The 27,808-nt window shown below is 43.9% G+C and overlaps 1 protein-coding gene across 2 annotated transcripts; it reads left to right on the forward strand.

The window, feature by feature from the left end:
* The first annotated feature begins 61 nt into the window (after window positions 1-61).
* Window positions 62-27,562, forward strand: pi4kaa (phosphatidylinositol 4-kinase, catalytic, alpha a). Of its 2 annotated transcripts, none has more exons than XM_088281317.1 (54): window positions 62-242; window positions 1,641-1,757; window positions 1,833-1,926; window positions 2,048-2,136; window positions 2,906-2,978; window positions 3,043-3,320; window positions 3,920-3,986; window positions 4,068-4,216; window positions 4,289-4,354; window positions 4,615-4,711; window positions 4,800-4,991; window positions 5,062-5,162; window positions 6,004-6,133; window positions 6,221-6,353; window positions 7,372-7,467; window positions 7,538-7,721; window positions 7,816-7,916; window positions 8,556-8,724; window positions 8,879-8,929; window positions 9,832-9,940; window positions 10,008-10,144; window positions 10,234-10,367; window positions 11,211-11,293; window positions 11,372-11,442; window positions 11,656-11,780; window positions 11,851-11,932; window positions 12,180-12,263; window positions 13,190-13,279; window positions 13,375-13,494; window positions 13,808-13,900; window positions 13,980-14,136; window positions 14,772-14,899; window positions 15,040-15,198; window positions 15,296-15,447; window positions 15,571-15,678; window positions 16,580-16,800; window positions 18,345-18,500; window positions 18,655-18,734; window positions 18,805-19,004; window positions 19,512-19,599; window positions 19,798-19,965; window positions 20,035-20,088; window positions 20,694-20,814; window positions 20,907-21,036; window positions 22,435-22,505; window positions 22,619-22,691; window positions 23,373-23,553; window positions 23,748-23,852; window positions 24,404-24,529; window positions 24,703-24,823; window positions 25,713-25,872; window positions 25,976-26,065; window positions 26,292-26,375; window positions 27,280-27,562. In XM_088281317.1, the coding sequence occupies exons 1-54, from the start codon at window positions 144-146 to the stop codon at window positions 27,329-27,331; spliced, it is 6,399 nt and encodes a 2,132-aa protein (XP_088137443.1). In that variant the 5' UTR covers window positions 62-143; the 3' UTR covers window positions 27,332-27,562. The 2 variants fall into 2 exon arrangements, with proteins under 2 accessions (XP_088137443.1, XP_088137444.1); XM_088281318.1 differs by having other exon boundaries at window positions 16,580-16,707.
* The last annotated feature ends 246 nt before the right edge of the window (window positions 27,563-27,808 follow it).

A 27,808-nucleotide genomic window follows, 5' to 3' on the forward strand; every position in this document is an offset into this window, starting at 1 on the left:
CCTGACCTTGCCTGGCACTTTTTGCCCCTGCTCGCTTGCCGTACTTGTAACGTTAATTTGTTTGGGCCAAAAAGCAGAAGATGCTGCTGCCGCGATTCTCGTCTCTGCCGCTGCCCATTTAAACTCTTAAGACGAGTGCCAACATGGCTCTCCGTGGAGACGGCAGCCGGGGCTTCTACTTCAACACCGTACTGTCGCTGGCTCGCTCGCTGGCGGCTCACCGGCAGGCGCCGCTCGACAAGGTTAGCGCGTCGATTAGCTTCCATGCTAACTTAGCGGCCAAGGCGAGGTCGGCGGAGGGGGGGGGTGATGACGGACGACGACATCAACTTCTTGTGAATGTTATGAATGCTCACTTAAGACTATTATTTCCTGCGTAGGTTTATCAATCAGTCGGGTCGTCGGTGACCTCATGTACGTAGACTGTCATAATCTGATAATCCTCCACCTATATTCATTATCTACCTTTCTCCATGCAAAGCTCGCCTGTGCCGCATAGATTCAACGATGTACATTCAGACATGTCCTTGAAAGACTATTCCAGTGGATAATTGTCATATTCCAGTTTCCAGTGACAAATGTTATGAAAGTTCGAACTCTTTAATGAACCGGTGAAAATGAAGGAATTTCAACGACTACATGCAATATCAACGGGAGTCCAGATGTTTTGTTGTCAAATGTGGATAACTTAATATTTCTCCTATTTTCGTAACACCATTAGCACTGGAACGCTTGCTAAACACAGAACGGATATAACAGTTGAAGAACTTACATCCCAAAAGAGGATGAGTGTTGCATAAGGGCAACGTTCCAAAACGCGGAAGCAAACCTATGGAAACATTATTGTAGAAAAACATTTGCAAATATGTATTTCAATCCACAAATGTGTAGAAAGAGTCCGTATCTGTAACCAGAGTTACAAATGTGTAACATTGATTGATTGAAGTCTCAAGTGTGTGACAAAAATCTGCAAATGTGTACATTGATTAGTTTGGGTAAACGCATGGTTATATGCGTACAGAAATCCGTAGGTGCGCGATCTGTAAACACTGGACCTCTTGATTGGCTGCGTTATTACATGTGACTTGCTACAATCTTGAGGTGGACGAGTCAGAAAATGGGTGAGGCGATTTACAAACGCATCTGGAGACTTAGGTGTCGCTCAGTTGCTACACATTCAGACCACAAGGGGGCGCTAGTTTTTCTACCAGCCCAGTACCACACACACGCACACATTCACATACATATAATATATATATATATATATACTTTACAAATATTGTGCCATATTAGCTGTCTCTAGCACGTCTCAGAACAAAACACTGTGTTTAAGTAACCACTGGGCCTTGCAAACCAACACTGCTGGGGTGTGGCGCTTGTGGGCAGTTTTGAGAAATGTTATATTTTTTTCTTCATGGCTACAGTTATCCAATATATTTGTATTTGAATATTCTACCAATTATTCTATTGTTTAATCGCCTAGTAGCTTTGAGGCAGACATTTTGCTTTGGCCTTTCTTGAGGGTGTGTATTGGAATTCTTCAAGTTCTTCAATTAACCGCTGCAGATTGCATGCTGAGCAAACGCAGGTCCTGTTGTGATAAGTGTTGTCCTGCCGTGTGTTATTTGTTGTACTGGCAGGTGCAGAAGTTACAATGCATGTGTCCCGTGGACGTGCGAGGAGTGTTCCAGCTGGACGAGAGGCGACGGGATGGCGTGCTGGCCCTGGGTATTTTTCTGGTGGAGTCCAACTTGCAGGTGAGCACCGCACTGACACACTCAAGACTGCCACTCACATTTTTGGGGATTCTCAAAGTGGCATTGCTGTCATAGCACAAAGACGCCATCGTGCCCTACCTTCTGGGACTGCTCAAAGGACTTCCAAGAGTTCAGTGGATAGAGGAGAGCTCGGAACGCAAAGGACCCGGTAAAAGCTGCAAAGTAGTCACTGTGCTGCACATAGTCTGCATTGTGAGACGTTCTAACCTTATTCCAAAATGCAATCAATGCCATGCACGTAACCACGTGTGCACTTTGCTCTCTCGTAGGGACACTCCCTGTTGCAGAGAATTTCAGCTTTTGTCTCGTGACGCTGCTCTCTGACGTTGCCCAACGAGACGAAACGTTGCGTGGACAGGTGTGTGCACGTACGTGCGTGAGTCTGTGTTTTGAGGTGTAACCATTTGTTAGCACGTGTCTTTGATTGTGTGTACACACTTGTGTGCCTGCGTGCATCTGTGTGTGTCCTTTTCTGTGTATCCTTATGCTTGTGCGTGTGGGTTAGTGATAGACCAATATGCTTTTTTTCTGGGCAGGTACTGATTGTTAGTATTCATGCATTTCTTATAGTTCAATGAAAACAATCATATCTTTAATTTTTACTGCAACAAATAGTTTTCCATTACGTGTAAGTTGTAGGAGACTGCCATTTATTAAAATTTTGGCAAAGTCTGTTGCCTGTCTGTTCCTCTGCTCGGGGGACCTCTCCCATAGTGCGTGTGACTCGAGGTGAAAATGCAAACAGGCAGCTTACTGCTGATTGGCTTCTACCCATTGCACAAGGAACCAATCAGATGATGCTGAAGGGGAGGGCCAATCTGTTTCTGCAGGCAGGGCCATGAGCACAGCAGAGAGAGGTATGCTACAGCGAGCCAAAAATAAACCAGCTTTTAATTTATCGGCCTTAAAAGGTTAAAAAAAGGCTGATGCCAATTATTGTCCAAATGCCAATTATCGGCCCTGGTGACCAGCCCAACCGATAATCAGTCTATCACTAGTGTGTGTATAGTTGTCTTTGTGTGCATGTCTGTGTGTGAGTTGGTGTTTTGGGATGTATCTGTTTGTATTTGTGTGCATGTGTGTTTGATTGTTGTCAAAGCATTCTGACGATATAACTGTGGCGTCAGATTCTGGAGACCATCATGGACGTCATGCAAGTCCTGCAAGAGCTGTGCAAGAACCCCCAGTCTCACGATAAAGGTGCTTCCTCCTTCCCTAGCCATCAGTGGGCCTCCGTTTTTCTGACTTTGTAGTTTGCTTTCAGGCCCCAACTACTTAGACTACACATGCCGCTACACGGTCCCTGCTTTGCTGGGCGTGGCGCGAGCCTTCGGCCGCTACAGCAACACGGACGAGCCGTTGCTGTCCAAGCTGTTTCCGCGGCCGGCGGCGCCCCCACTAACGGCGGCGGACGACAGCGACGCCACACGACGTCGGTCCTTCAACGACTTCCGCTCCATCCTGCCTAGCTCTTTCCTCACCGTATGCCCGGGGGACACCCTGAGGTGTAAGAGCTCATCCGTGTCCTCCGTGTCTCATCAGGTACAAACTGAGGGAATTAAAAAAAGTCATGACATGACCAGAGCTGGGCACTTGACCCTTTTTTGACGGCCAGTCCCCCGCCCTCTGGCCTTGATCTCTGTACTGTTCCGGCCTCGACCCTCCGGCCTTATTCATAAAAATAGCTCCTACACTCACAAAGGACAGGTGCCCGCACGATTGTATCTGAAGGCCTCGGACAAATAGTGCATGCTACTGGTATTAGGAAATCTGCCTGGCAACACAAGCTATCTGAATTCTGATTGGATAAAACTCTCAATGTGAAGAAGATTATGTTAGGCCAGCAGCGAAGGCCTTGATCGCCCACCACTGGCGTAATGCGACCGAGGCAATTAGCATCTTGACATACGTCAAGAGTCCATCACAGATGGATGTAACGGAGAGAAGCCTGTCACTTTTATTCTAAAATGTTTTTCAGCCGGGAATAATAAATAAACCGGAAGTACTGGCAATTTTTTTTTTCTTACATCTGTGCAGCCATGTGGTTGTGGACCACTGGCTTACAACGGAAGTAACATGGCCTTGCTCCAGAAGGTGTCAGACATGTTCTCACGCCCATTCATTCAGTCATTTGTTTTCAGGCAAGTCCAGAGAGGACGGCACTGACCCCAAGCTCCCCGGCGGACCCCTCAGCGCCATACTTTGAAGGTAAGTGGAGCCGTTCCACTCGTAGCCGTATTACACGAGCGCTTCGTGGGGAATTGACCCAAATTTCAAACTGCTGTCCAGGCTCGTACCTTCCTGATGGTAGCTCCGTGGACCCAGACTACTACTTCTCCGCCATCAGCTCCAGCTTCTCCGTCTCGCCTCTCTTCACCGGCAGCAGCTCTGGAGAGTTTCACATGCCCCTTGACACACTCAGGCAGCTTCTGCACATGGTATACGCATGGCACGCAGGTGCACACATGCCCACGCACCATCTTAACGTGTCACTTTGTTGTCTGCAACAGATTGAAGACATTGTCTCAGAGTGGTTTTTAAAGTCGCTGGATGAAACTTTGGCAGAATTCTTGGAGGTAAGCTTGTGGTTTCACTCTTCAAAAGAGCAGTACGGTGTAGGGCTGCACAATTTGCCACGTTGCTTCCTTTTTATTCCCCATAATATCTTGCAGCAATGTAAAAAGAGCAAAAAAAAAAAAAAAAAAAGTGGCACATGTTCGTGCAATAATCAGCCACTCGTCTTGGCGCGTTTGCTGTGAAAACTGCTGATAGCAGGTGTGAAGTGTAAGGCTGCAGTGTTTGATTCAATGCAATGACTCTTCTGCTCTCTTCCCAGTCCAATCCTGGTCTTCACGTGTACTACAAAACCTTCAGTGACCCTCTCTATGTCGCCATTTTCAAAATGCTCCGAGACACCCTCTACAACCTGAAAGGTTAGTTGTGGCCCTGCTTCCTTGTTTGTTTGTTTGTTTGTTATGTTTTGTTTCATCTTGGCCTCACCCACTTCCCCTCCATGGGAAGACCTCCAGACAGACTTTGTGAAGGAGGTGCATGACTTTGTGCTGGAGCAGTTCAGCAGCAGCCAGTCGGAGCTGCAGAGGATCCTGCACGACGTGGAGTACCTGCAGAGTGAGCTGAGCCCGCTCAAGCTGCGCTGCCAGGCAAACGCCGCATGCGTAGACCTCATGGTGTGGGCCGTCACCGAGGAGCAGGGTGGGAGCCTCCGTCGCCAGACGAGACGCGACGCAAGCTCATTTGATTTCTCTCTCAACTCCCTCCGCAGGAGCTGAGAACCTTTGCAGCAAGCTGTCGGAGAAGCTGCAGTCCAAGACCTCCAGTAAAGTCATCATTGCCCATATGCCCCTCCTCATCTGCTGCCTGCAGGTAACGGGCGACAACTGACAACTGTTTGATAGCCCTCGGCTTGATCAGAATCATCTTTGTCTGCTTTAAAAAATATATACAGCATGTAATTCTCTTTGGCTTATGTTTGGTTTGACAGTAAACATGAACCGGGCGTGGCAATAAACCACCACAATTGTTCACGATCAGCCCAAATGCTACTTGTGTAATTAGCTGGCACATAGCTTGCCAAATGGAACACGTGCGTTCATGTGGACAAAGAAGGTATGCACGTCGTCCATGTCTGGCAGATGCCCCCATCATGTCCAAATATATATTTTTTTAAACAAATCAGTACTAATCGTCCCACCCCACTTTATCTATTATTTTGACATAATATAAACCAGTTTAAAGCTTGGCAACAATTACATACATTGCCACTCCTGATCGCAACTCATGTCTGACAAGTGTTGCAAAACTCTTTTTTGTTCTGCGAGAGCTGTGCGGCTTGTATTTAACATGTGGCTTGTGAAAGTAGTGGCTTGTTTTCTTAAAATCGATCACTATAATGCTTAGTTGCAAAAGGACACACGTGAGCCATGGAGGTAAGTTTCCGTCACATAAAATTAGTTGATTAATACTTGGGGTGTGGTGGCTTTTTTTTTTTTTTGCCTCTCTCATGGCTTCAAACTTTAAAGAAAGATTTTGATGACGTTGGACAGATGTTTGGTTTTGTGACGTATTAAAACGCTTTTTGTACTGCAGGGACTCTGCATGACTCTGAGATGCCGTGATTTTGATTTCCTTAAGGTTGTCATTTTCACGGTACGCGCGTTCCGCCCGACAGCGACGATATGATCTTTGTATTTTTGTGTGCGCGCAGGGCTTGGGTCGGCTCTGCGAGCGCTTCCCGGTGGTGGCCCACTCGGTCACCACGTCGCTGAGGGACTTCCTGGTGGTCCCCTCGCCGGTCCTGGTCAAGCTGTACAAGTACCACAGCCAGTGTGCTCCCGGTGAGCCTCGCCCCCTTCTGCGCTGCCAAGTTGGTGCAGCTCACCACTAAATCGTACACCTCGCCTTGTCCATCTTAATTTGTCAAGGAGGCGGCGAGATCAAGATCCACGTGACCAACGAGCACTCCCAGTCCACCATCAGCGCCAACTCAGGAAGCAAGAAGAGTCAGCCATCCATGTACGAACAGCTGAGAGACATCTCCATTGACAACATCTGCAGGTGAGATGGCATACGCACATGCTGTTGACGTTGGATCACGTCCAGAGCAGCTGCTCACCGTAATTTCTTGAGAATAACGCACATTTTCCATCACAAATCAGGGGTGTGTAATGTACATGAGTATACACAAATGAAGATGATTTGTCCCATTGTATCGATGTTTACTGGTGCCTCGGGCTTGTTAAAGTGGAAACCAACCACCCCCCCTAAATTCTTTGCGATTGTATGTGCCTTCACTAGTCTAAACACGGTATTCTGATTGCTCAGGGCTCAGCTAACGACAGTTCACGGCTCACCTGCCATGATTGGTTGTTATGCTATGTTTAAATTAATGATGGCACATTGAACATATTACATAGATTTGTTGGCAGGTGGGGTGGTTGACTTCCCTTTAAAAAGGTGTGCTTTTATTCCTGTATGACCCAGAATGTCTCATTCGCCAAATTGCGTTTTGCAGTTTTTGTTACTCATTATGACTCACAGAAAATCGGGGGTGGCACCGTTTGACAGCTGCTCTTTGCTACCACGTCCATTTGATGTAGCGTCTTGGATCACTCTCCTGTGAATTTGTAATATACCTGCCGCGTGCATGCGTATGCATGTGTGTGGGACTTGTCCAACTTGTTTGTTTTTCCCCTGTCCTCCCAAGAAGGTAACAACAATAGGCTAATTGGGGAAGCCGAATATTGCAGTGTACGTAGAGAAAGGGCTTTCAAGCGCCAATCTAAAAATAGCGTCAAATACACCACAACAACAACTTTATTTACACAAGTGAGTATTAATCTTGATAAATGACAACAACAATTTTATTTATAAAGTGCATTTCACAACAGCTGGAGCTGTAACAAAGCGCTTTCTATTATAGAGTCATATAAATTAGCAGGAAATTAGAATGCAAACTAAAACGCAAAAACATACATTGATACCAGAAGAACAGCAGAACAGCGACAGTCACATTGAGTCGAAAGCTAAAGAATAAAAATGTGACGGTAGTTGCCTTGGGTCGTTTCCTCCTCAGGTGTCTGAAGGCGGGGCTGACTATGGATAACGTCATTGTGGAAGCCTTCCTGGCCAGCCTGTCCAATCGTCTCTACATCTCTCAGGAGAATGACAAGTAAGTCAAGATCTGTTTGATGTCCTCTGGAGAAAGATCCGAATTTGTGCTTTTGTCGCGTGCGGTTCAGGGACGCCCACCTAATCCCGGACCACACCATCCGGGCCCTGGGCCACATAGCCGTGGCCCTTCGGGACACCCCACGCGTGATGGAGCCCATCCTGCAGATCCTGCAGCAGAAGTTCTGCCAGCCGCCGTCGCAGCTGGATGTGCTCATCATTGACCAGCTGGGCTGCATGGTCATCACGGGCAATGCAAGTGTCGCTGCTAAAAGACCCCGGTGCTGCTTCGGGTGATTTGTCTGCGAGCTAACATGCTAACGTGGGTTGTTGTGTTGTGTCCCTGCAGCAATACATCTACCAGGAAGTATGGAATTTGTTCCAGCAAATCAGTGTAAAGGCCAGCTCCATGGTCTACTCCACCAAGGACTACAAAGACCACGGATACAGGTTGGCTTTGTTTATTTGTTGCACCTTGTAGGGATGAACCGATAATATTTTTTTCGGACCGAGTACAAATTCTAACTTTAGTGCACACAACGATACCAAGCGCAGATGCTTGATAATCGTTAATTATTAGGAATGTTCAATGGCACTTTTTTCAGACAGATACCAGTATGATTCACTCTTTGAGTACTCACGGATAGTGAGTACCGATACCTGTAGTACTTTGGATATGTACAATTTCATTTAACACAATGACAAAAAAAATGTGAACAAAGACCTTTCTTTCTAAAGCAGATGATGATTGACTGTGATGTGTCGAACTTCCTTAGTATAGCGCCAACTACTGCTGAGGAGGACGAATTCGATATCAGAATTTGTTTGCCTTGGGTATCGGCGGCTGGTACTTACTATTCTCTTATTTATCTAATTTATATATTTATCTGAATTATTGTTGTATTGCACTGGAGAAGGGAGCTCTCTAATCTCGTTGCACACTTGAGTACAATGACAATAAAGGGATTTCTGATTCTGATTCTGAGAACCATTTGGTTCTCTTGCCAGTGCATAGGGAATGCATCTCATGCTGTAACACTGCAAATTTCCCCATTTTGGGACTATTAAAGGACATCTTTATGTATGCAGACACTGCTCTCTGGCTGTCATCAACGCTTTGGGCAATATTGCAGCCAACCTGCAGGCTGAGCAGATGGTGGACGAGCTGCTGGTCAACCTGCTGGAGCTCTTTGTGCAGCTGGGCCTTGAGGGCAAGAGGGCCAGTGAGCGGGCGGCTGACAAAGGCCCGGCTCTCAAGGTCCGCTTTGTTTTGTTTTGTTTTTTTCGCAATTTCTCACAACTTTTAGGTTCTTGTGTCATTTTAAATGTAAACAGCAAATTCATTTCATTTGAGATGTCAGTTCTAGTTGAATGCATGTCTTGTAGCTTTTCTTCTGCACCTTTCTCTGCAGGCATCAAGCAGCGCTGGCAACCTGGGCGTCCTCATCCCTGTCATTGCGGTGGTGAGCTGTTAAATCAGTTGATGTCTTGTAAGAAATGAACATTGAAATTTCTCCACTGTGTTTTTTTTAGCTCACGGGCGCCAAGAAGCTCCACCTGAAATTGATTCTGGGTCATTTTTAAGCACAAGCCCAACAAATGTGATGCTAATTTGAAGGCTTCCCATCACTCAGAAATTGAAAACAATCAGTATTGCTTCTGGGAGTTCTTTGAAAATTCGGTCAATTTCGTTTAGCGACCTGAAAGTAGGTAGACAAGTCGATCATATGTAGAGCCAGGAAAACGTCTGAAGAAGCCACGTGAAATTCAGCTCCTGCAGCCATTTCGACAGAGCCCAAAAAAAAATCCACCATTTTAGTGACCGTTTTCAGTTGAGCCCCTGAGATCAATTAGACTCTGTAGTATGCAATTTGGTAGACATGTTTCTTGCAAGTAGACCCACAAAAATGTCTCAAGAATATATACCATAAACCACAGGTGTCAAACTCAAGGCCAGATCTGGCCCACGACCTGATTTTATGTGTCCCACAAAGGGGAAATCATGTATGTCAACTTCCTGTTTCGAACACATTTATTTCACTTTTAACAACATTAGGATCTGATATATTGTCGTTCATTTGTTAGCAATACACCCCCTTTAAAATAAATTGTTGAACAAATAATTGCTTCCTGGCTTCTGATTTCAAAACTCGCTAACCCATCAGTTTGTTTCGGTACGCGGTAACGTCATAACGGCCCTCTGAGGGAAACCATAAGTATGATCTGGCCCATCCACAAAAATGATTTTGACACCGCTGCCATAAACAAACAGGAAGTCTCACACAAACAGGAAGTCGGCCGTTTTTGGTATAAAGCCGCCATTTGTTCCTGAGTTTTAACCATGACATATTTCTCTGTTGGTCAGCTGACTAAAAGGTTGCCGCCGATCAAGGAGGCAAAACCACGTCTTCAGAAGCTCTTCAGGGACTTCTGGCTCTACTCGGTGGTCATGGGCTTTGCTGTGGAAGGCTCGGGTATGACTCTTTTTCTCATTGCCTTTATTGCTATCACTAAGAATGCGACTAACCCACGACGATGCAGGTTTGTGGCCTGAGGAGTGGTATGAGGGCGTGTGCGAGATCGCCACCAAATCGCCGCTACTAACGTTCCCGAGCGGCGAGCCTCTCCGCTCCGAGCTGCAGTACAATTCGGCGCTCAAGAACGACACGGTCACGCCGGTATTGCGACATAAACGCTCAGAACGCGCAAGCAACTCACAAGTTCCTGCGTGACACCACTCTTTGTACTGTCCGGCTTCACATCTCAGGCGGAGCTGAACGAGCTGCGCAGCACCATCATCAACCTGCTGGACCCACCTCCAGAGGGCGCCGCGCTCATCAACAAGCTGGACTTCGCCATGTCCACGTATTTGCTCTCTGTTTACAGGCTGGAATACATGAGGTGGGTGCACACACATCGTGCGTCTCACACACAAACACTTGAACGTAGGGCGCAGCGATTATGAAAAGAAGAATGATCTGATTATTTTGATTCAAGTTGTAGTCAAAATTGACAAACAGGATTACTCATTGATTTCTTAGTTTTTATTCAACTGTTAAAACTCAACTTTAACTATAACTTGAAAATGACAACTACAATATACATTAGTCAGAAAGTCTATTAAAATAATAATTTAAAAAAGCAATACATATCACCAAATGCCTGCTGTGTGCGCCTTGGCCTCTTGGGAGCATCGTGGTGATCCGCAAACATGAATATACTGTATTCACTTACATGAAGAAAGTAATGACTGAACTTTATTAATAAAACTCACAGAAATGATGAAGACTACATGCTATATTTCCTGTCTGTATGTGTCCCTACAGCGTTTGTGAGGGAATTTTCAATATTTGAAGGAATCTCACTGCAGCAACCCCATGTAATCCTCTATTAGCCTGTCAATGTGATTTTACGTTGACTGCTAGCATTAGCATTGGCGATATTTCTTAAACAAAGTATGTCCTGTATTCAAATATACAATGGGTGTAAACCATTGACTTGTGTGTTTATTTCTAAAATAAATTCCAACTTGGGTGTTGTAAAACGGCTTGAAGCACGCTCAGGGAAGGCAGAAAAACGTTTTGTTACATTCTTGCTGCACAAGCAACATGGGTCATTCAAGTTGCTTTCAAAGCGTAGGAACTGGCAAACACGCAACACTTGTTTTTGTTCAATCGTGAGAATCCAAAATCCAAATTACATTTCAATTAATTGCCCAGTCACTGTCGTGTCGTTTTCCGTCAGAATGCTGAATTCGCTGGACTCTGAACGTTTCCAGGTCATGTTCCGCTACTTTGAGGACCGAGCCGTGCAGAAGGACAAATCGGGTGAGCGGACGTTGATGCAAAAATGTCACGGAACATTAGTGCGCACAGCAGTGTTTGACTGTGTCCGACTGCTCACAGGCATGATGCAGTGTGTGGTTGCCGTCAGTGACAAAGTCTTTGAGGTCTTCCTGCAAATGATGATCGAGAAAGTAAGACTTTAACATTTGTCCCCATGGCACACAACTTTGATCTCATTTGTGCCCTCATTGCCCAATAAAATAGATCACAATGCTCTGCCTGTTTTTTTTTTAGCAACAAACTCCTATTTTGGAGTTTAATTTGTTCTGTGATCATACTTGTAACTCAATGAAGGAATGGATACAAATGTGAATCTGCATTCAAGAAAATGTTTCCTCTTTCAGGCAAAGACCAAAGTGCACGAGGAAGAGCTGGAGCGCCACGCCCAGTTCCTGCTGGTCAACTTCAATCACATCCACAAGAGGATCCGCAGAGTGGCCGACAAATATTTGTCCGGCTTGGCCGAAACGTGAGTATGCGGTGACCTGGCCTCGCCCCCCAAGCCAACCAACCTCACATCTGTGTGTCCTGTGTGTCAGCTTCCCTCACCTGCTGTGGAGCGGCCGTGTGCTGAAGACCATGCTGGACATTCTGCAGACGCTCTCGCTCTCGCTTAGCGCCGTAAGTTGCCGGCACAGCCCAGCACCTTCAGCTCGCATCCACACTGAAGCCAATCGCTCCCTTCTTTCCCTTTTCAAGCATGCTTGCCTCATTTTTTCGTTCAAGTACGGAAAAGCTGCTATGTTTTTTTCATTCTTTTGGATGAGGATCATAAAACGAGAGGAAATGATCGTTTTCAGATTTCTGATTGCCAATTGAAAATGGGACGGATTAGATTTTCCTTATTGTCCTCGTGTTCACCATGCAGGACATCCACAAGGACCAACCATACTACGACATTCCGGACACGCCGTACAGGATAACGGTCCCTGATACCTACGAAGCCAGAGAGGTGAGCTTTTTTTGCATTTGTAGAGCTTATTCTTTTTTCTTTCCTTTTCAGAGGACCTTAGGACCATCCATGAACAATAGCATGCCCTTTTCCAATATGGACTCGTATCTTTTTGAATATGTACAAAATTAATCAACTCGAGGTAGGTTGGGCAGCAGTAGAGTTTGCATTCTTAGGTTCAGTTTCACATTTTCAGTAAGGGTAGGAACAAGTCCAAAATTAAAATTTACCACCTCTTGATTTGACTTGGATAATAATAATAATATCATGAAATTGGTGCTAATCATACACAGAATATGCATTAATATTGCACATTTGGTTTCTTTTTTATTTTTTTTTGCTTATACCCGATTTTTTTTTATTTAAATCACCTGTTTGAAACTTGTTTTTAAACATATTAAGGGATCTACGTGTTTTCAGTTCAATGTCACAGGCATTGCACATAAAAACTCAGAATCAAGAAACATCTGTAGTAGTTGTATGAAGTTCATTTTGTCTTATTATTATTATTATGTATATTTTGACTGATTCATTTATATCAGACAATTTCGTTACAGGTCATTATGTTACTTGACATGTTTCGGTGAGTCTTTCATATCAGGCTGTGTTTTCTTTTTCTTGACTTGGATCCCCCCTCTCCAAATTATTAAACTATCTTGTTGTAGCTGTCATCGCAACTATCTTTCAAAGAACTTCCAATACTGTGACAAAGTCTGTCGGTAACTGCTGAAGCTTGCCTGAAGAAAATCAAACATTCTGTACAACAAATTAATCGTTAAGGACATTAAATACAAAAGGACGGGAACGTGCTGTAGTTCTGCATTTGTACTGTGGATAAAGACCTGCATCACAAAACTGCAACCTCTTTGTTAGTTCGCAAATTCAATGCCGGCATTCTCTCAAATGTTTTGCGTCTCTGATTATAGAGCATTGTGAAGGATTTTGCTGCTCGATGTGGAGAAATCCTGAAGGAGGCCATGAAATGGGCTCCGTCGGTCACCAAATCCCACCTGCAGGTAACAGCGATGGATTCATGGCATTCATTTTCCTGTGGCTCTGAGTACGTTTTGTCAGTAGCGTGGTCTCCAGCCGTCAATCCGTCTTTTTTCAGGAGTACTTGAACAAGCATCAGAACTGGGTTTCGGGTCTGTCGCAGCACACGGGCCTGGCCATGGCCACAGAGAGCATCCTGCACTTTGCCGGCTTCAACCGGCAGAGCACCACGCTTGGGGTGGGTTGCAAATGCTCAGTGGTTTGCTTTTGTCCAAAACCAAACATCGAGCTTCTTTGTTTAAAAGCGTTTCAGTTGCTATAACCCTTGACAACCCCAAAAAAGTTAGTATTTCAAATGTCCTCTTGAGCTTCTAGAAGGCGGCTGAGTTAACCTCGGGGGCCGCGATTTTGTCACGTTCTGTCCACTGAAAATGACATCACAGTTGCTCGGATCATGACCAATCACGGCTCACCTGTTCTCATGATTGGTCATTAGCTGGAATTTTTGGGGTGACTCCCCCTTTAACGTCATACCTCTCGTCACTCTCCAGTCCACTCAGTTGACCGAGAGGCCAGCCTGTGTGAAGAAGGACTACTCCAACTTCATGGCTTCCCTCAATCTAAGGAACAGATACGCCGGAGAGGTTAGAGGACCATCCATCCGTCGCCACACTTTACATTCAAACCAGAGGCAGATTGTTTCTCGTTTCCTGTCTGCTGTAGGTGTCGGGCATGATCCACTTTGCCCAGGCTGTGCGGGGTCAGCCGGACCTAGGCCGGCTGATGGTCAAGCAGATGGGAGAGGCTCTAGACTCGGCCCAGCCCGAAGGCTTCACTGAGGCCATGTTTAAGATGGCTGCTTTGCTCATCAGCAGCAAAGGTTCAGTGAGCATCATCCTCCACAACAGTGCTTTACACACTGAGGCACTGATCTCTTGAGATTTTTTTGACCCAAAGCTCGGGGGGCAGTCCCCAAAAAGTTTTTAAATTACATTCTGGAGAAAGCAAAGTACTGTTTTTGTCTGAATTAATCTCAACTCACGACATTGTTACTCGGCACTATGATGTCACAAAATGATGGTAAAGCACTACTTTTGTCTAAATTATTACTTCCCCCTAACTTAGTACTTTTGCAGGGGGAGGGGTTGAGCGGGGAGGTGTAGGCATTTTTTTCCAGAATACAAGGTGCAATATGACAAGATAGTTATGTTTTGAACTTCACAGCTTAATATACGACTTTGTTTCCTTGTTAAATTCTAACTTTAATATATAACAATGTTATTTTGGAAAATACGACTACAAAAAATATATATATATAATTTCCACCTTTTTAAATTCTATGGCCTTTGGGTGTTGGCGTCAGTTATGTGAAGTCATATTCAGCATTGTGGGGGGCTCATTGGAAAGATTTCCTCCCTAGAAGGAGTCCTTTAGACCCCAACAGTTTTAGAAACCCTGCTCTGCACCACCACACTTGCTCCTTCCAAACCATCTGGCACTCATGTTTGTGTGTAGAGTGCGACCCTCAGCTGCTGCACCACCTCTGCTGGTCTCCTCTCAAGATGTTCACCGAGCACGGCATGGAGACCTCCATCGCATGCTGGGAATGGCTGCTGGCCGCACGTGTTGGCGTTGAAGTACCGGTAAGGAGAAAAAAAAAGGGTGCAGTGCTCAGGTCTGCCCTTTTATTAAGTTCAATTAGTACCAGCGCTCTGAGATTTCCCTGAAACGTAAAGTGCGTTATAAATTAAACGTTTTCTACACCATATTACAATTTTCGCAGTTCATGCGTGAGATGGCGGGAGCGTGGCAGATGACGGTGGAGCTGAAGATGGGCTTGTTTTCCGATGCGCAGCAGGAGGCCGACCCCCTGGCGGCGTCTGAAGAGAGCCAGCCCATCCCCTGCCCACCGGACGTCACCCCCCACCACATCTGGATCGAGGTCCGCCTGCAAGTCCTTTTTTTTTTTTTTTTTTTTTTTAAAGCGCTCATCTTTTCGTCATTTTCGCCTCATGCTTTTGCGGCACTTTTCTATGCAGTTTCTGGTGCAGAGGTTTGAGATAGCCAAGTACTCCAGTGCCGACCAGGTGGAGATTTTCAGTGGTTTGCTCCAGCGCTCGCTTTCGCTCAATGTGGGTGGGGCCAAGAGTAACCTTAACCGACATGTCGCCGCCATCGGCCCTCGTTTCAGGTGCTTATTATGAGTGTTTTGCTACAGTAGACAGTGGACCCCCACATACTTGCAATTTTTTTCCCCAATATTCAAAAAATAGTTAAACGTTAATTTTTCATGTTCTTTCTTAATTTGCTGTAGGCTACTGATGCTGGGCCTGGCTGTACTCCACTCCGACGTCATCGCCAACGCCACCGTCAGGAACGTCCTCAGAGAGAAGATCTACTCCACAGCCTTTGATTACTTCAGGTACACGCACATGCAAATACAGTGGTGCCTTGACTGACACCTGGCCAACTTACAGATTTTTCCACTTAGGAGTTGTGGCATGCTGCGTTGTTTATTTTTTTTGCTTTTTGTCGCAAGCCAAAATTGAAGTTACAACTCTGGTTTCTCACCAAGTGGCGAGAATTAGCTTTTTGTGAAAACAAATTTATCAGGCAAAACAGTAAATTTGGCACAAATGTTTTTGCTTTTGGGACACCTCAAACTATAAGACAGCAAAAATTAAGATTGAGAAAAAGCTTTTGATCATTTATTCATGGATGTATAAGTAGGCAACGTGCCAGGAGCAACGCTGAGACCTACCGAGGGATATACCCAGTTTGTACCTTACATACTGGGTAGATTTATTGGCGTGTCAGCTACCTAAGCGTGTCCAACTTCCAGCGTTGTGGCATTTCTCGTCTTCATAGTTGATGTGACAAGCTGAGAGTCACTGTGATCTGATCTCAAAACCTTGCAGTGTTTTACAAACCTGAATTTCCCAGACATACTAGTAGAAATGCTTTTTTCCATGCTGACTTGTTAAAAGAAATATACTTGGCAAATATAAGTGAAATAATAAGTTGACCATTATTTTGGTATGTTTTTTAATTATATTATAAAAAAGGTGCGCATGCTGGTATTCATAGTTGTTTTTCATTCAATACACAATTTCTCCTCATTTATTTTTTTATGAAAGAAACAAAAGAAACACATTTTTGTGAGGTGCTGGAACCGATTAATGGCAATTCAATTAATTCCGATGAGGAATTGTGATGTCAAGGTCCCACTGTAAAAACTTAAAATATCCGTGTTTATCAAAGCAGCAATCGCAGAATTATGTGCCGAATAGCTGAAATGAACTCAGCTTGTGTTCCATCTGCAGCGTGTCTCCAAAGTTTCCCACCCAGGGTGACAAGCGCCTGCGCGAGGACATCAGCGTCATGATCCGCTTTTACGCCAGCATCCTGTCGGACAAGAAGTACCTGGCGGCGTGCCACCTGGTGCCCCCCGGTGAGCTTGGTACCACCCCGGCCCCGAGCACGCTCTCTGCCGGGATATTCGGATCGCTTATCGTGTCCAGCACTTCTCCGATATCCATCTTAAGTAAGCCTCAGCGTTGGCGGCGGCACTCGACGGGAGCATGCGCGTACGTACGCCTGGCAAATTTGATGCTTTGCCCAATCCTCACCACGCTACTCGTAGATCGACATCATCTAGACTCTAGATTCTAGAGAGTTAATTCGCCCAAAAATGTTCATTTATTCACAACAAATAATTAGGGCTGCAATTAAAAAGTATTGTAGTCTTTTATTTTTCTGCCGATATAAAAATCTGACTAAAAAAAATCCATTATTGGTCCACCCTTGTTCATTCTACAATCTATTCAGGCACACATTTCACACTACCTAAGTAGATTTTGACGAACTTGAGATGAGATCACTATTATTTGGCAACATGAGTTCTTTTTGTGATATTTTGCTTTGGTGGTGTATCGTGTGGCTTGTCTAAAGTAAAAAAATGTGCCTAGTATTGTGCTTATTTTCCTTTGGTCTCCTGGATTTCATCACAGTAGGATTTTCAACTTCTTTTCAAGTCTTCCTCTTTAAGCTGTAATAGCATTTGAGCAGCCGTGAGGAAATAAAGCACAAATTTATCACTTGCGTTGCGATGCACTACTCATCATGTCAGCCCACCCTCCTTCCCCCCCAATTCACCAAAGTACGACTTGAACATCAGCGCTTCTGAATTTGAGCGCTCCAAGAGAGACTCATTGTGAGTCCCTGAATTGGACATCCTGGATGTCATCGTCCCAAATCCAGGATTGGGGTGTGTGCATGTAAAACTCCGCCCACCTAGCATGACATCATAGCCCTAAAAAGTCTAAACTGGCTACTTCATTGTCTCAGTTATTTGTGGATGCAGTCTTACTGAAATGAGCCACTGCTCCAGGGCTGATGCCTTGGCTTACGGGGTTTGACAAGTTTAGTGGAATACCGCGAGCACCGAGTGGAGGCAGCACTTCATCACCAAGCTGCCCTGTCCTATATGTTAATTAGTGTAAGCATTTCAAAGATGCAACTATTTGTATGCCAGCGATTACATGCATTTTGTCCTCTTTCATCTGAATTAGGAGGAGCAGTTTTGAAGAAACTGTAGAAACCAAAAGGGCTCAAGAGCAGTGTGGGGCAGAAAAACTTTGTCCTTACCTGCAATTTTGTTTGGCTGTTTCAGTGTCAACTGGTAAGCCACAGAAATGATACACTTGGACAAACTTGAAGGCCAAATCACTCCAATGTTCGGCGGAAACTGTGAAACGGTAAAGCTTGAAGAGCAGACCCTATTCACCCCATCTTAGAGTTCATGCCAAAGTGTATTGAACTGGTTTGTTGAGTCAGTAAATCTGAAAAGCTCCAGAGCAGATCCCTGTCGGGCACCAAGCATTGCAGTTCAGTTGAATGACTGTTAAGACCGTTGAATGAATCCCCCGGTGGATTGGGTTGGTTGTTCAGGCGAATTCAGGACGCACGGTTCATGGCGGTCACGTAAACCTCAACATCTCCATCATCACTCATGTGGATGCTACCATGTTACTGTCACCGTTGTTATAGTGTTGTGTTCTAAATGTGCATTTGTGTAATTACGGACAGACAACCAGGACCCGTCGCTGAACAGCTTGTCGGTGATGAACGCCGCAGACATGCGCAGTAACGTCGACTCCAGCGCTCGCTCGCAGCAGAGCGGCCAGGGATGGATTAATACATATCCCCTTTCCAGTGGCATGTCCACCGCATCCAAGAAGTCTGGTAGGGTTTCATACTGCGGTACTTGGCCCGCACTCCAAACGCTTACCCCCAAAATTGATACCTCCATCCTTGTTGAGCCTTCGTTGAAAGTCTCATTTGGAATTTTAAGTTCTGTGATTAGCAGAAGTTGAACGTGTGACAACCTGTCTTGCAGGAGCGTCCAAGAAAAGCAACCGAGGCACACAACTCCACAAGTACTACATGAAGCGCAGGACCCTTTTGTTGGCTCTGCTGGTGAGCATCCACTTTTTTTCCCTTCTACTTCTTGAATCAAGCCTCTCCTTTTCTTTGTTTTCGTGGCCAGGCGAGCGAGATCGAACGTCTGAGCACATGGTACAACCCGCTGTGCACTCAGGAGCTAGCTATCGCCACTGAGCAGTCGGTGGAGACCAGCATCGCCAACTGGAGGTCCAAATATATCAGCCTGACCGAGAAGCAGTGGAAGGACAACGTCAACCTGGCCTGGAACATCGCACCCTACCTTGCCATGCAGCTGCCCAGCAGGTTGGGCGGGATAGCGTATTTTCAGGTCCATAGGGCGCACCTAGAAGTCCCAAATTTTTCTCCAAAATGGACGGGGCGCCTTATAATGTGGAGCGTGCTATGTGTGGAGCATGGTTGTTATTATTGTAAACGAAATAACGAAAACTAACATAAAAAAATCATTTTCATTTGAACTTCAGGTTGAAATTATTTTTGTATTTTGTGTAATTTAGTTTTTAGTTCATTGAATTACGAAATCTACATTAGTTACTCATTAGTTTTTGAATGAGATAAATACATTTTATAAAAAGGAATATGTTGAGTACTATCATTCAATTTTTGGGGGAGACGCCTCACCAAGTATGGGAGATCAAACTTCTGTTAATGTTTTTGTTTTTAGTCCAAATTTCTTTCAGTGATTTACTGTATCAGTCCTTTAATCACTTTAAAAAAAAATGATGACTTTTCAATTGACCAATTTAAGGGGGGAAAGCAGAATTAAAGCAACAGTTTTTCCTTCCTCGCTAGGTTCAAGAACGATGCCATCACAGCAGAGGTGACCCGGTTGGTGCGTTTGGACCCTGGTGCCGTTAGCGACGTTCCTGAAGCCGTCAAGGTCCGACCACTTCCATATTTTTTTTCTTAAATATTCCAAAAAAGACACTCGGCAGCAAACCCACTGTTGTTTCCAGATCATAAACTGGCTTTTTCAACTGTTTCTACGTTGCACAAAAGTTTTTTGATCCACATAACTTTTTCTGCGGTTTGTTTTACATTGTGGGCTATATAGTTGACTAAAATGTTCTTGTGGTAGTTCCTGGTAACATGGCACACCATCGACGCCGACTCTCCGGAGCTAAGCCACATCCTGTGCTGGGCGCCCGCAGACCCGCCGACAGGCCTGTCCTACTTCAGCAGCATGTACCCGCCGCACCCGCTCACCGCGCAGTATGGCGTCAAGGTGCTGCGCTCCTTCCCTCCAGTGAGTCGCCCGCAGCCGCTTCCTCACTGGCAGGGTGCTTTTATTTATTTTCACCTCTTCCCCTTGCAGGACGCCATCTTGTTCTACATCCCGCAGATTGTACAAGCGCTGCGCTATGATAAGGTATTTATTCTTGTCGATAGAGTCGGGTCCATGGTTATTGGGAACAATCACACAGTTTTCTTTCTTTTGGGGTTCTGAACACCAGCTCTATGGATTTTTAAATGAAACAAGATGCGCAAGGATACCAAATAATGAATTTTGATGGTGTTTGGAGCCAAAACGAAAATTGTATCCATGTCACAATGTTTATGGCTCGGACTGAGCGCACACTGTCCATCTTGTCCATGTGGTCAAAGAAATGCCTATTTTTATTTTGCCTCAGGGTACAAACTATAGTTATTAGTGGTGTAAGCAATTCACAATATATAGAATTAATAAATATAAATGCCTCCCCATGAATAACGCCAAGCCTTTTCCCCCAGAGAAATGTCAACATGTTGCATATTGTAGTCAATATAATTTTTTCAAGAACTACCGTTTTATGAAAATCCCATGCAAAAAAAGTCAAAATGTCTGTAATGATCATCGTATATCTGTGGAAGAAATTACCTAAAAAAAATACAGTACCAATATACAAATTGTAATGATAAACTTGACGCCTCAATGAAAATAAAGATTGCATATTAAATTGCAGTATTTATTTGTTTGTTTATTGTTGAGCTCAGATGGGTTACGTGAGAGAGTACATCCTGTGGGCCGCGCAGAAGTCCCAGCTGCTGGCCCACCAGTTCATCTGGAACATGAAGACCAACATCTTCATGGATGAGGAGGCACACCAGAAAGACCGTAAGTTTAGATTAAAAAAAAAAAACATCCATCCTGGCTTCTTCTCGTGAGCATCCTAATGTGAGCGTCTCGTTGGCTGGCGGCTGTGTCAGCTGACATCGGTGAACTGCTGGAGCAAATGGTGGAGGAGATCACGGGATCGCTGTCGGGTCCGGCCAAAGATTTCTATCAGCGAGAGTTTGACTTCTTCAATAAGATCACCAACGTGTCGGCCATAATCAAGTAAGCCAGCACCATGCGTTTCATGAACAAAACGATCAGGTTGGTCGCCGAAAAAGGTCACAAAAATTGGAAAAGCCACAACACGACTACATTGAACCGGAGCGCGATTGCGAAAGCCACAACGCAAGAATAGTGAGCTAAACTCCCGCGGGATTGAAAAAGACGCAAGACAAAGTTGGAATAGTAGTAAAATAAAGTTGCTGTTTTATTGTTGGAGCTTGTGTGACTGTAGCAATGTCAGAAATTATTTCTGCTGTTTTTCAAATTATTCATTTGTGATGTTCCTGTTCTTTCTTCGCATGTACGATGAACGGGCTCAACATGTATGAGAGGACAGCAGTCACTTGCCAGCCACGTATTACATTTTGCTAATGTTGAGTTAATTTTAAGGTAAAACAAGGCTGATGTGCTAAAATGCGCTTTTGATAAGCGACTTTGGAAATATAAGATGGAGCTTTTCAAAATAGTGGAGCGTCTTCAAAAGACACAACGTTCAATCCGTTATCTCCTTTTTTATTGTTCCAACACGGCTGCTGTGGTTCGGAGCGCATACGGATCTTTCCTTCTCACACACCGCTCCTGTCCAATTCGTTAATGAATTCTTAATATTCTGTTGATGATAATATTGTGAGGACGAAAGGCTTACATTACAATTGCTAATGTTTAACATTACTATTCCAGCTTTGCATCATTTTGTTCACTTCGTTTGCCTCGGTCACTTCCGTCATTGTAGCTTTTGCTATAGCGCTGCGGTTTAATGTTTTGTTGTGGCTTTCGCTATTGTTATGATCTTCTCGGCCACCGCAGCAAAGTACTCCAGAATAGTGCAGTAGTTCTATCATTGAATAGAATGTAAAAAATTGAACAGTCTTTGCATCATGATGTCATGCTTTAATTCAATGACCCTTTTTCTGGTGTGCATGCGTTGATGGCAGCGTTAACTACCACGTCGTCAATGCTAGTTTTGTGACCACATCTCTGGCATTTTGGATTGTACATTAGCGTTAAGCTGTTGGCCTTTCCCAAAGCTACGTTGTGTGTTTAGGTTAAATACATGACATGTAATTCTGTCTTTTTATGTTTCGTTTTCCCAGGAAAATTCTGCGGGGATTGTCAATAAACATCTTGAGGCAAACTTTGTAATCTAAATAATTCTTAACGATTTTCTTTTCCCAAAAATTGTTATACTTAAGTACTATTCTTTTGAGATAATTCGATTTTGCTCAATGAATAAATATGCACTTAAACATCAACATTAAACTTCAATCCAAAGTGTTTATTTTCCATCAGGCACCATATAGGAAAACAGACTAGTGCCACTTTTTTTATGCCCAATTATAAGAATGAAATTCATTTTGAGGTGACGATACTAAGGAGCTAATCTTTATGGCTTCTTAGGCCAATTCCCAAGGGGGAGGAGAGGAAACGGGGCTGTCTGAAGGCTCTGGCCGATATCAAAGTTCAGCCAGGTACCGTCAATGCAAACTTTTAGAATATTATCTTTTTCTTTTTTCTTTTTTTTTTTTTTTTGCAACAGCAAGATGCAAAATGTCCCTGTCCCCACGACCTTTGTGTGTGTTAGGTTGTTACCTGCCCAGTAACCCTGAGGCCATCGTTCTTGACATCGACTACAAGTCTGGAACACCCATGCAGAGGTAAAACGGCATTCCCAAAAGCCGTCATCAGATCAGAAAACTCCTCTGGGAGTTAACATCAGCATTAAGGATAAAAGAAGCAGTTTAAGTTCCTCACTGTCAAATTAAAGCCACTCGTTTGAGCAATCATCGGTTGCTCAGCCAAATTCATCCCAGGGTCCCATTAAAGAAAAGAAAGTCAACTGGAATGAAAATGACAATGAATGATAATCAGATACAGTGCCAAACACATTTATTGTATGACAAGAGCACAACTTTTTTTTATTTTAGTCACAATTCACCCTTTTCTCGACAAATTGGGAAAATGGGAAAAAAGTCAACATGGAATCAATTTCACTAACATAATTTGACATCGTAATCCAGCAATAATTTTTGTAAGTGCTTTGGCGCCATCTATCGGCAACTTTGTGTGAAGGAGCTGTTCACACAAGTTGACGGGAGTTTCATTTAGACGAAAGTGGTTCTTTGGCACCAACATACTACATTGAAATCAGTTCAGGAGCTTCACTCATACGAAAGAGGAGCTTTGGTTGCATGCTGATGCCAAGGAACTATTTTGAAATGAGTTGAGCAGCTACATGTCAATGAAAGTAGTGCTTTGAGTTTGAGTTGAGAAGCTGCATTTAGACCATAGTAGTGATTTGCCACCATTTGTCTCCATCCTCGCTGTGCCCACCGCAGCGCGGCCAAGGCTCCCTACTTGGCCAAGTTCAAGGTGAAGCGCTGCGGCGTGAGCGAGCTGGAGCGAGAGGGCCTACGCTGCCCGTCTGACTCGCTGGACGAGGACGAGGATAACCCAGATGGGGTGAGGCGTGTCTGCTGGCAGGCGGCCATCTTCAAAGTGGGCGATGACTGTCGACAGGTGAGCCTCACTTCGCCTCGCCTCGCCTGAGTCCCAAACTTCCAAAGTTCCTCCTATTGGGCAAGGCCTTATGGCCTTCAATCAAAGTTTTGAAAATCAAAATCCAATTTCCAATTTTCCCCGCATTCTTGCAATTGGTTATTCACTACTAGAGTTTCTTTCTTTCTATTTTCCGGCGTTGCACGTGGGTGTAGGATATGCTGGCGCTGCAGATCATTGGCCTCTTCAAGAACATCTTCCAGCTGGTGGGCCTGGACCTCTTTGTCTTCCCCTACCGGGTGGTGGCCACTGCTCCCGGGGTGAGACTGTTGTGGCCATTTTTTTCCTGTTGCTGTTTTTACAGGTTGTCATATTAGGAAGAGCAAGAAATTGTCCATTTAGATTTTTTGTGCTCTTTCAGAAATAAACACTAATGGAGCAAGCAACATGTAGACGATCAATTCAACAAATTTACAGGCCTATATTCCTGATCCTCTTGGAAAAACGACGATTTATTACTGAAACTTACTTGATTATAGTTGTGACCGTTATCTTCATGTATGTTCGTATTGTATGCATGTTTTATACAACAATGAGAGTGTGAACTCTTTCTGCTCAAACTGTTTAATTCATCTGTTTTCTGGAGTTATTACTGTCAGTTTTTAGAAAGTGCAAGACTGCAAAATGCTATTTGAAGAAACCTCATGAGTACGGTTTTTATGTTTAAGAGTATTGTGATAAGATGGGTTTGAAACGCTATTGAAATATTTTGTGAACAACAAACTTAGTTTTCAGTAGGCTGGGGGTTACTTGCAGCTTTTGTCCGTTTGTGGAGAGTACCTGACAGCACTGACCGAGCGGTCTTCCTCAGTGCGGCGTGATCGAGTGCATCCCTGACTGCAAGTCTCGCGACCAGCTCGGCAGGCAGACGGACTTTGGCATGTACGACTACTTCCGCAACCAATACGGCGACGAATCCACGCTGGCTTTCCAGAAGGTGCTGCCCTTGAATTGCTTTCTTCGCTTCAATTTAGCTCTTTGTTTATTCTTTCTTGTCCTATGTTCAAGCAGACGTGTCGTGAGAGCTTTTATTAAGAATCCTGGAAACGGTTTTAAATTGTTGAGGAAGTATAGTTGGTTCCACCTTTTAATGGTGCACTTGCTCCACAGGCTCGCTACAACTTCATCCGCAGCATGGCGGCATACAGTCTGCTGCTCTTCCTGCTGCAGATTAAAGACAGACACAATGGCAACATTATGCTGGACAGCAAAGGACATCTTATTCACATCGGTAAATAAAAACACCAACTAGAACTATTCCTCGGTGGTCCAGTCTTGGACAGTCTGTGTGCTAAAATGCTAACAGTTGGTATGCTAAGGTATAGCAAGAGTGCCCTCTGAGTGTTGAAAGCTTTTAAGCGGTAGGTAAGATTTTTTTTCCTGGTGGTTGGGTACTATTTAGAAAGAGAATAGCTCAACTGGAAACAGACTAACACTTGTTATACTGACAGATAACATTGCAACCTGCGTTGAGAAAGCAATGAGCTGGAGGCATAAGAATATAACATTGTGAGCTGTGTGATTTTTTTTTTTTTTTTTGATTAAGTTATATCGAGATAGGGACCTGAGTAAAGAAAGTTGTGAGACTCACTGAGAAGGAGTTTATCTGCAAACTATCCAAAGAGGATTGCTTGCCTGTGTGCTGTAAAAAAAAGACTCTGAAAAACTATTGGTCAAAAATTCATATGTAGCTTGGGCACAAAAGATAAACTTGAATATAGTTAGAGAAGCTCCACCACAAAGGCTGTCTGGAATTGTGTGTAGTACCCACAAGATGGCACCTAAAACTGGGAGAATAATAAAGCACCAATGGGTGGATGGATGGATGGATGTTTGCGTTAAAGTGTGTCTGTATTGCCTTATTCTGACATTAAATAACCAGCGCCTCCCATCTGCTACATGCGCGAGGCAAGATTTGTGGGCTGGATTAAAATCCAATTCTGGCCTTGGTTAATCAAACCTTGTTTTTTTTTTTAATTTGTCATCCCCCATCCTCGAAATGGGCATCCAGGGCAGAGGGTCAGACCATTCCGCCTGCCGGGACGGACTGCCCAGCTCTGTGTATACATACACATTTTCAGGATGGAATGGACTGAGCCGAGTCCTTTTTCTCTTCGCAGATTTCGGCTTCATGTTTGAGAGCTCCCCGGGCGGCAACCTGGGCTGGGAGCCCGACATCAAGCTGACGGATGAGATGGTGATGATCATGGGCGGCAAGATGGAGGCCACGCCCTTCAAGTGGTTCATGGAGATGTGCGTGCGAGGCTACCTGGCCGTACGGTAGGAAACCGATCATATCAGGCAACGGTTAGCGAGTGGCGCAATGCATGTCCTGTGTCTCAAATGTATGTCCTGTGTCTTAAATGTGGCCGTCCGCCTCCAGTCCCTACATGGACGCCGTGGTGTCTCTGGTTACACTCATGCTGGACACGGGACTGCCGTGCTTCCGAGGACAAACCATCAAACTCCTCAAGTAAGTCATGGAAAGACAAATTACTGTGGGGCGATATTGCTGCAAAATCAAATGGGATATCCCTCGCAACCACCACCACCCCACAAATGGTAGCCAGTAGTGTCTGAAAAGGTGCTAAATTGTCAACACTGACTCTCTTCTGTCTGTTCTCAAACATGTTTTTAGTGTTAGCAACACATATCAGCAGAGGTGATTGAAGTAAATCGTGTTTTTCTCTCCCAATAAGAGGCAGGTTTAATCCTCAGATGAGCGAGAAAGAGGCGGCGGCGTTCATCATCAAGGTCATCCAAAGCTGCTTCCTCAGTAGCAGGTAAATGCACAGCTAATGCTAACACGCAGCATAGTGTTGCGCTAAATGGACTCTTAGTCATGTTTTATAGCTCTTGTTTTGATCAAAGGTCAGCTCAAATGTATTTATTCGTTTTTGTTTTACTCATTTATCTCAGTTAACAATAGTCACATCGTTGCTTTTGTATTTTTTTTTTGTTAAATCGTGTTATAATTAAATCTATTGTAAACAATGCAATTTAAAAGGTGACCAATGGATTTTGTTATGAAAATAAGCTATTTTATGTAAACATTCTTCGTTATTTTTTAACCTAATATGCACGTTGATTTCTAATGTTTAATGCATTATTTTAGCTGTTTTTCTCTTCAAAATTGTCCCATTACTGTAAAATGTTACTTCTTATTCCTTTTTGTTAATTATTTTAATTTAAATATCAATTTATCTCATGGAATTATTGGTAATAGATTTGTTGTTAATATATACAACGTTAAAAAAAAATATACTGTTAAAATGACCATTTGAACGTGTGGATTTCCATTAAATTTGATCAAATACGTTATGAAGAATAGAAGGAAATACTGTTTTCTTATTAGAAGAAACTATTTTTCGTACACTTAAATATTTTATTTTATTTTTTTAATTTAATCTATGAATTAATTTTTTATATTTCCTGGATTATTTTCTTTATTCTTGGAATCAATTAATTACAATTAATGTATGTATTAAAAAAAACATTTGATTTGTTAAATCATTGTTTAATTGTTTGCCAGACAATTGTAGTAACTGATTATACATAAGTAATGTTTTAATCCTCAAAACGACTGTTTGACGTCCATCATTTGAACTTTTGCATTTGAATCCCAATGTTCCTTTTTACGAATGCAAAGCTGCAGTGCCAACCATTTCGTGTTGTTTTGCCCTCCAGGAGCAAGACGTACGACATGCTGCAATACTACCAGAACCAAATTCCCTACTGAGCTGGCCCAGGCAGCAATAAGTACAAACCCAAAAGGGAACATTTTGAAGATGTTAGTTGTTGACCAAGAGAGCTATTTGAAATCACCCTTTCAAGTGTTTGCAATCCTCCTCATCCTCATCATCGTCATCATCATCAACATCATCTTTACGCCAGTGCACTTTATTTCTTGCAGTATTCATAGATTATCAACTGTCTGCAATGTTTTCAACTGTTTTAAACCGTCTATGCTATGTCATATTTGTATTTTTTATCAGGCCACAAGGACAAGTCATCACTGCTAAGTGTTTTATTCCAGAGCGGCTCTCTAGCGCATTCTGGGAACTTTCTTTGGTGTGTGTTCAGTCCAGTGTTTCCCGACCTTTTTGGAGCCAAGGCACATAATATACATTGGAAAATCTCAAGTTTTATTATCCCTTCTGAGATGGTTTTAATAATTTTTCACTAGTAAGAATTTCAAGGGAAACATTTGTATTTT

The sequence above is a fragment of the Idiotropiscis lumnitzeri genome, chromosome 18, assembly GCF_059441095.1.
Source record: "Idiotropiscis lumnitzeri isolate Australia: NSW breed Sydney's pygmy pipehorse chromosome 18, RoL_Ilum_1.0, whole genome shotgun sequence".
In the NCBI taxonomy this organism is placed as follows: Eukaryota; Metazoa; Chordata; class Actinopteri; order Syngnathiformes; family Syngnathidae; genus Idiotropiscis; species Idiotropiscis lumnitzeri.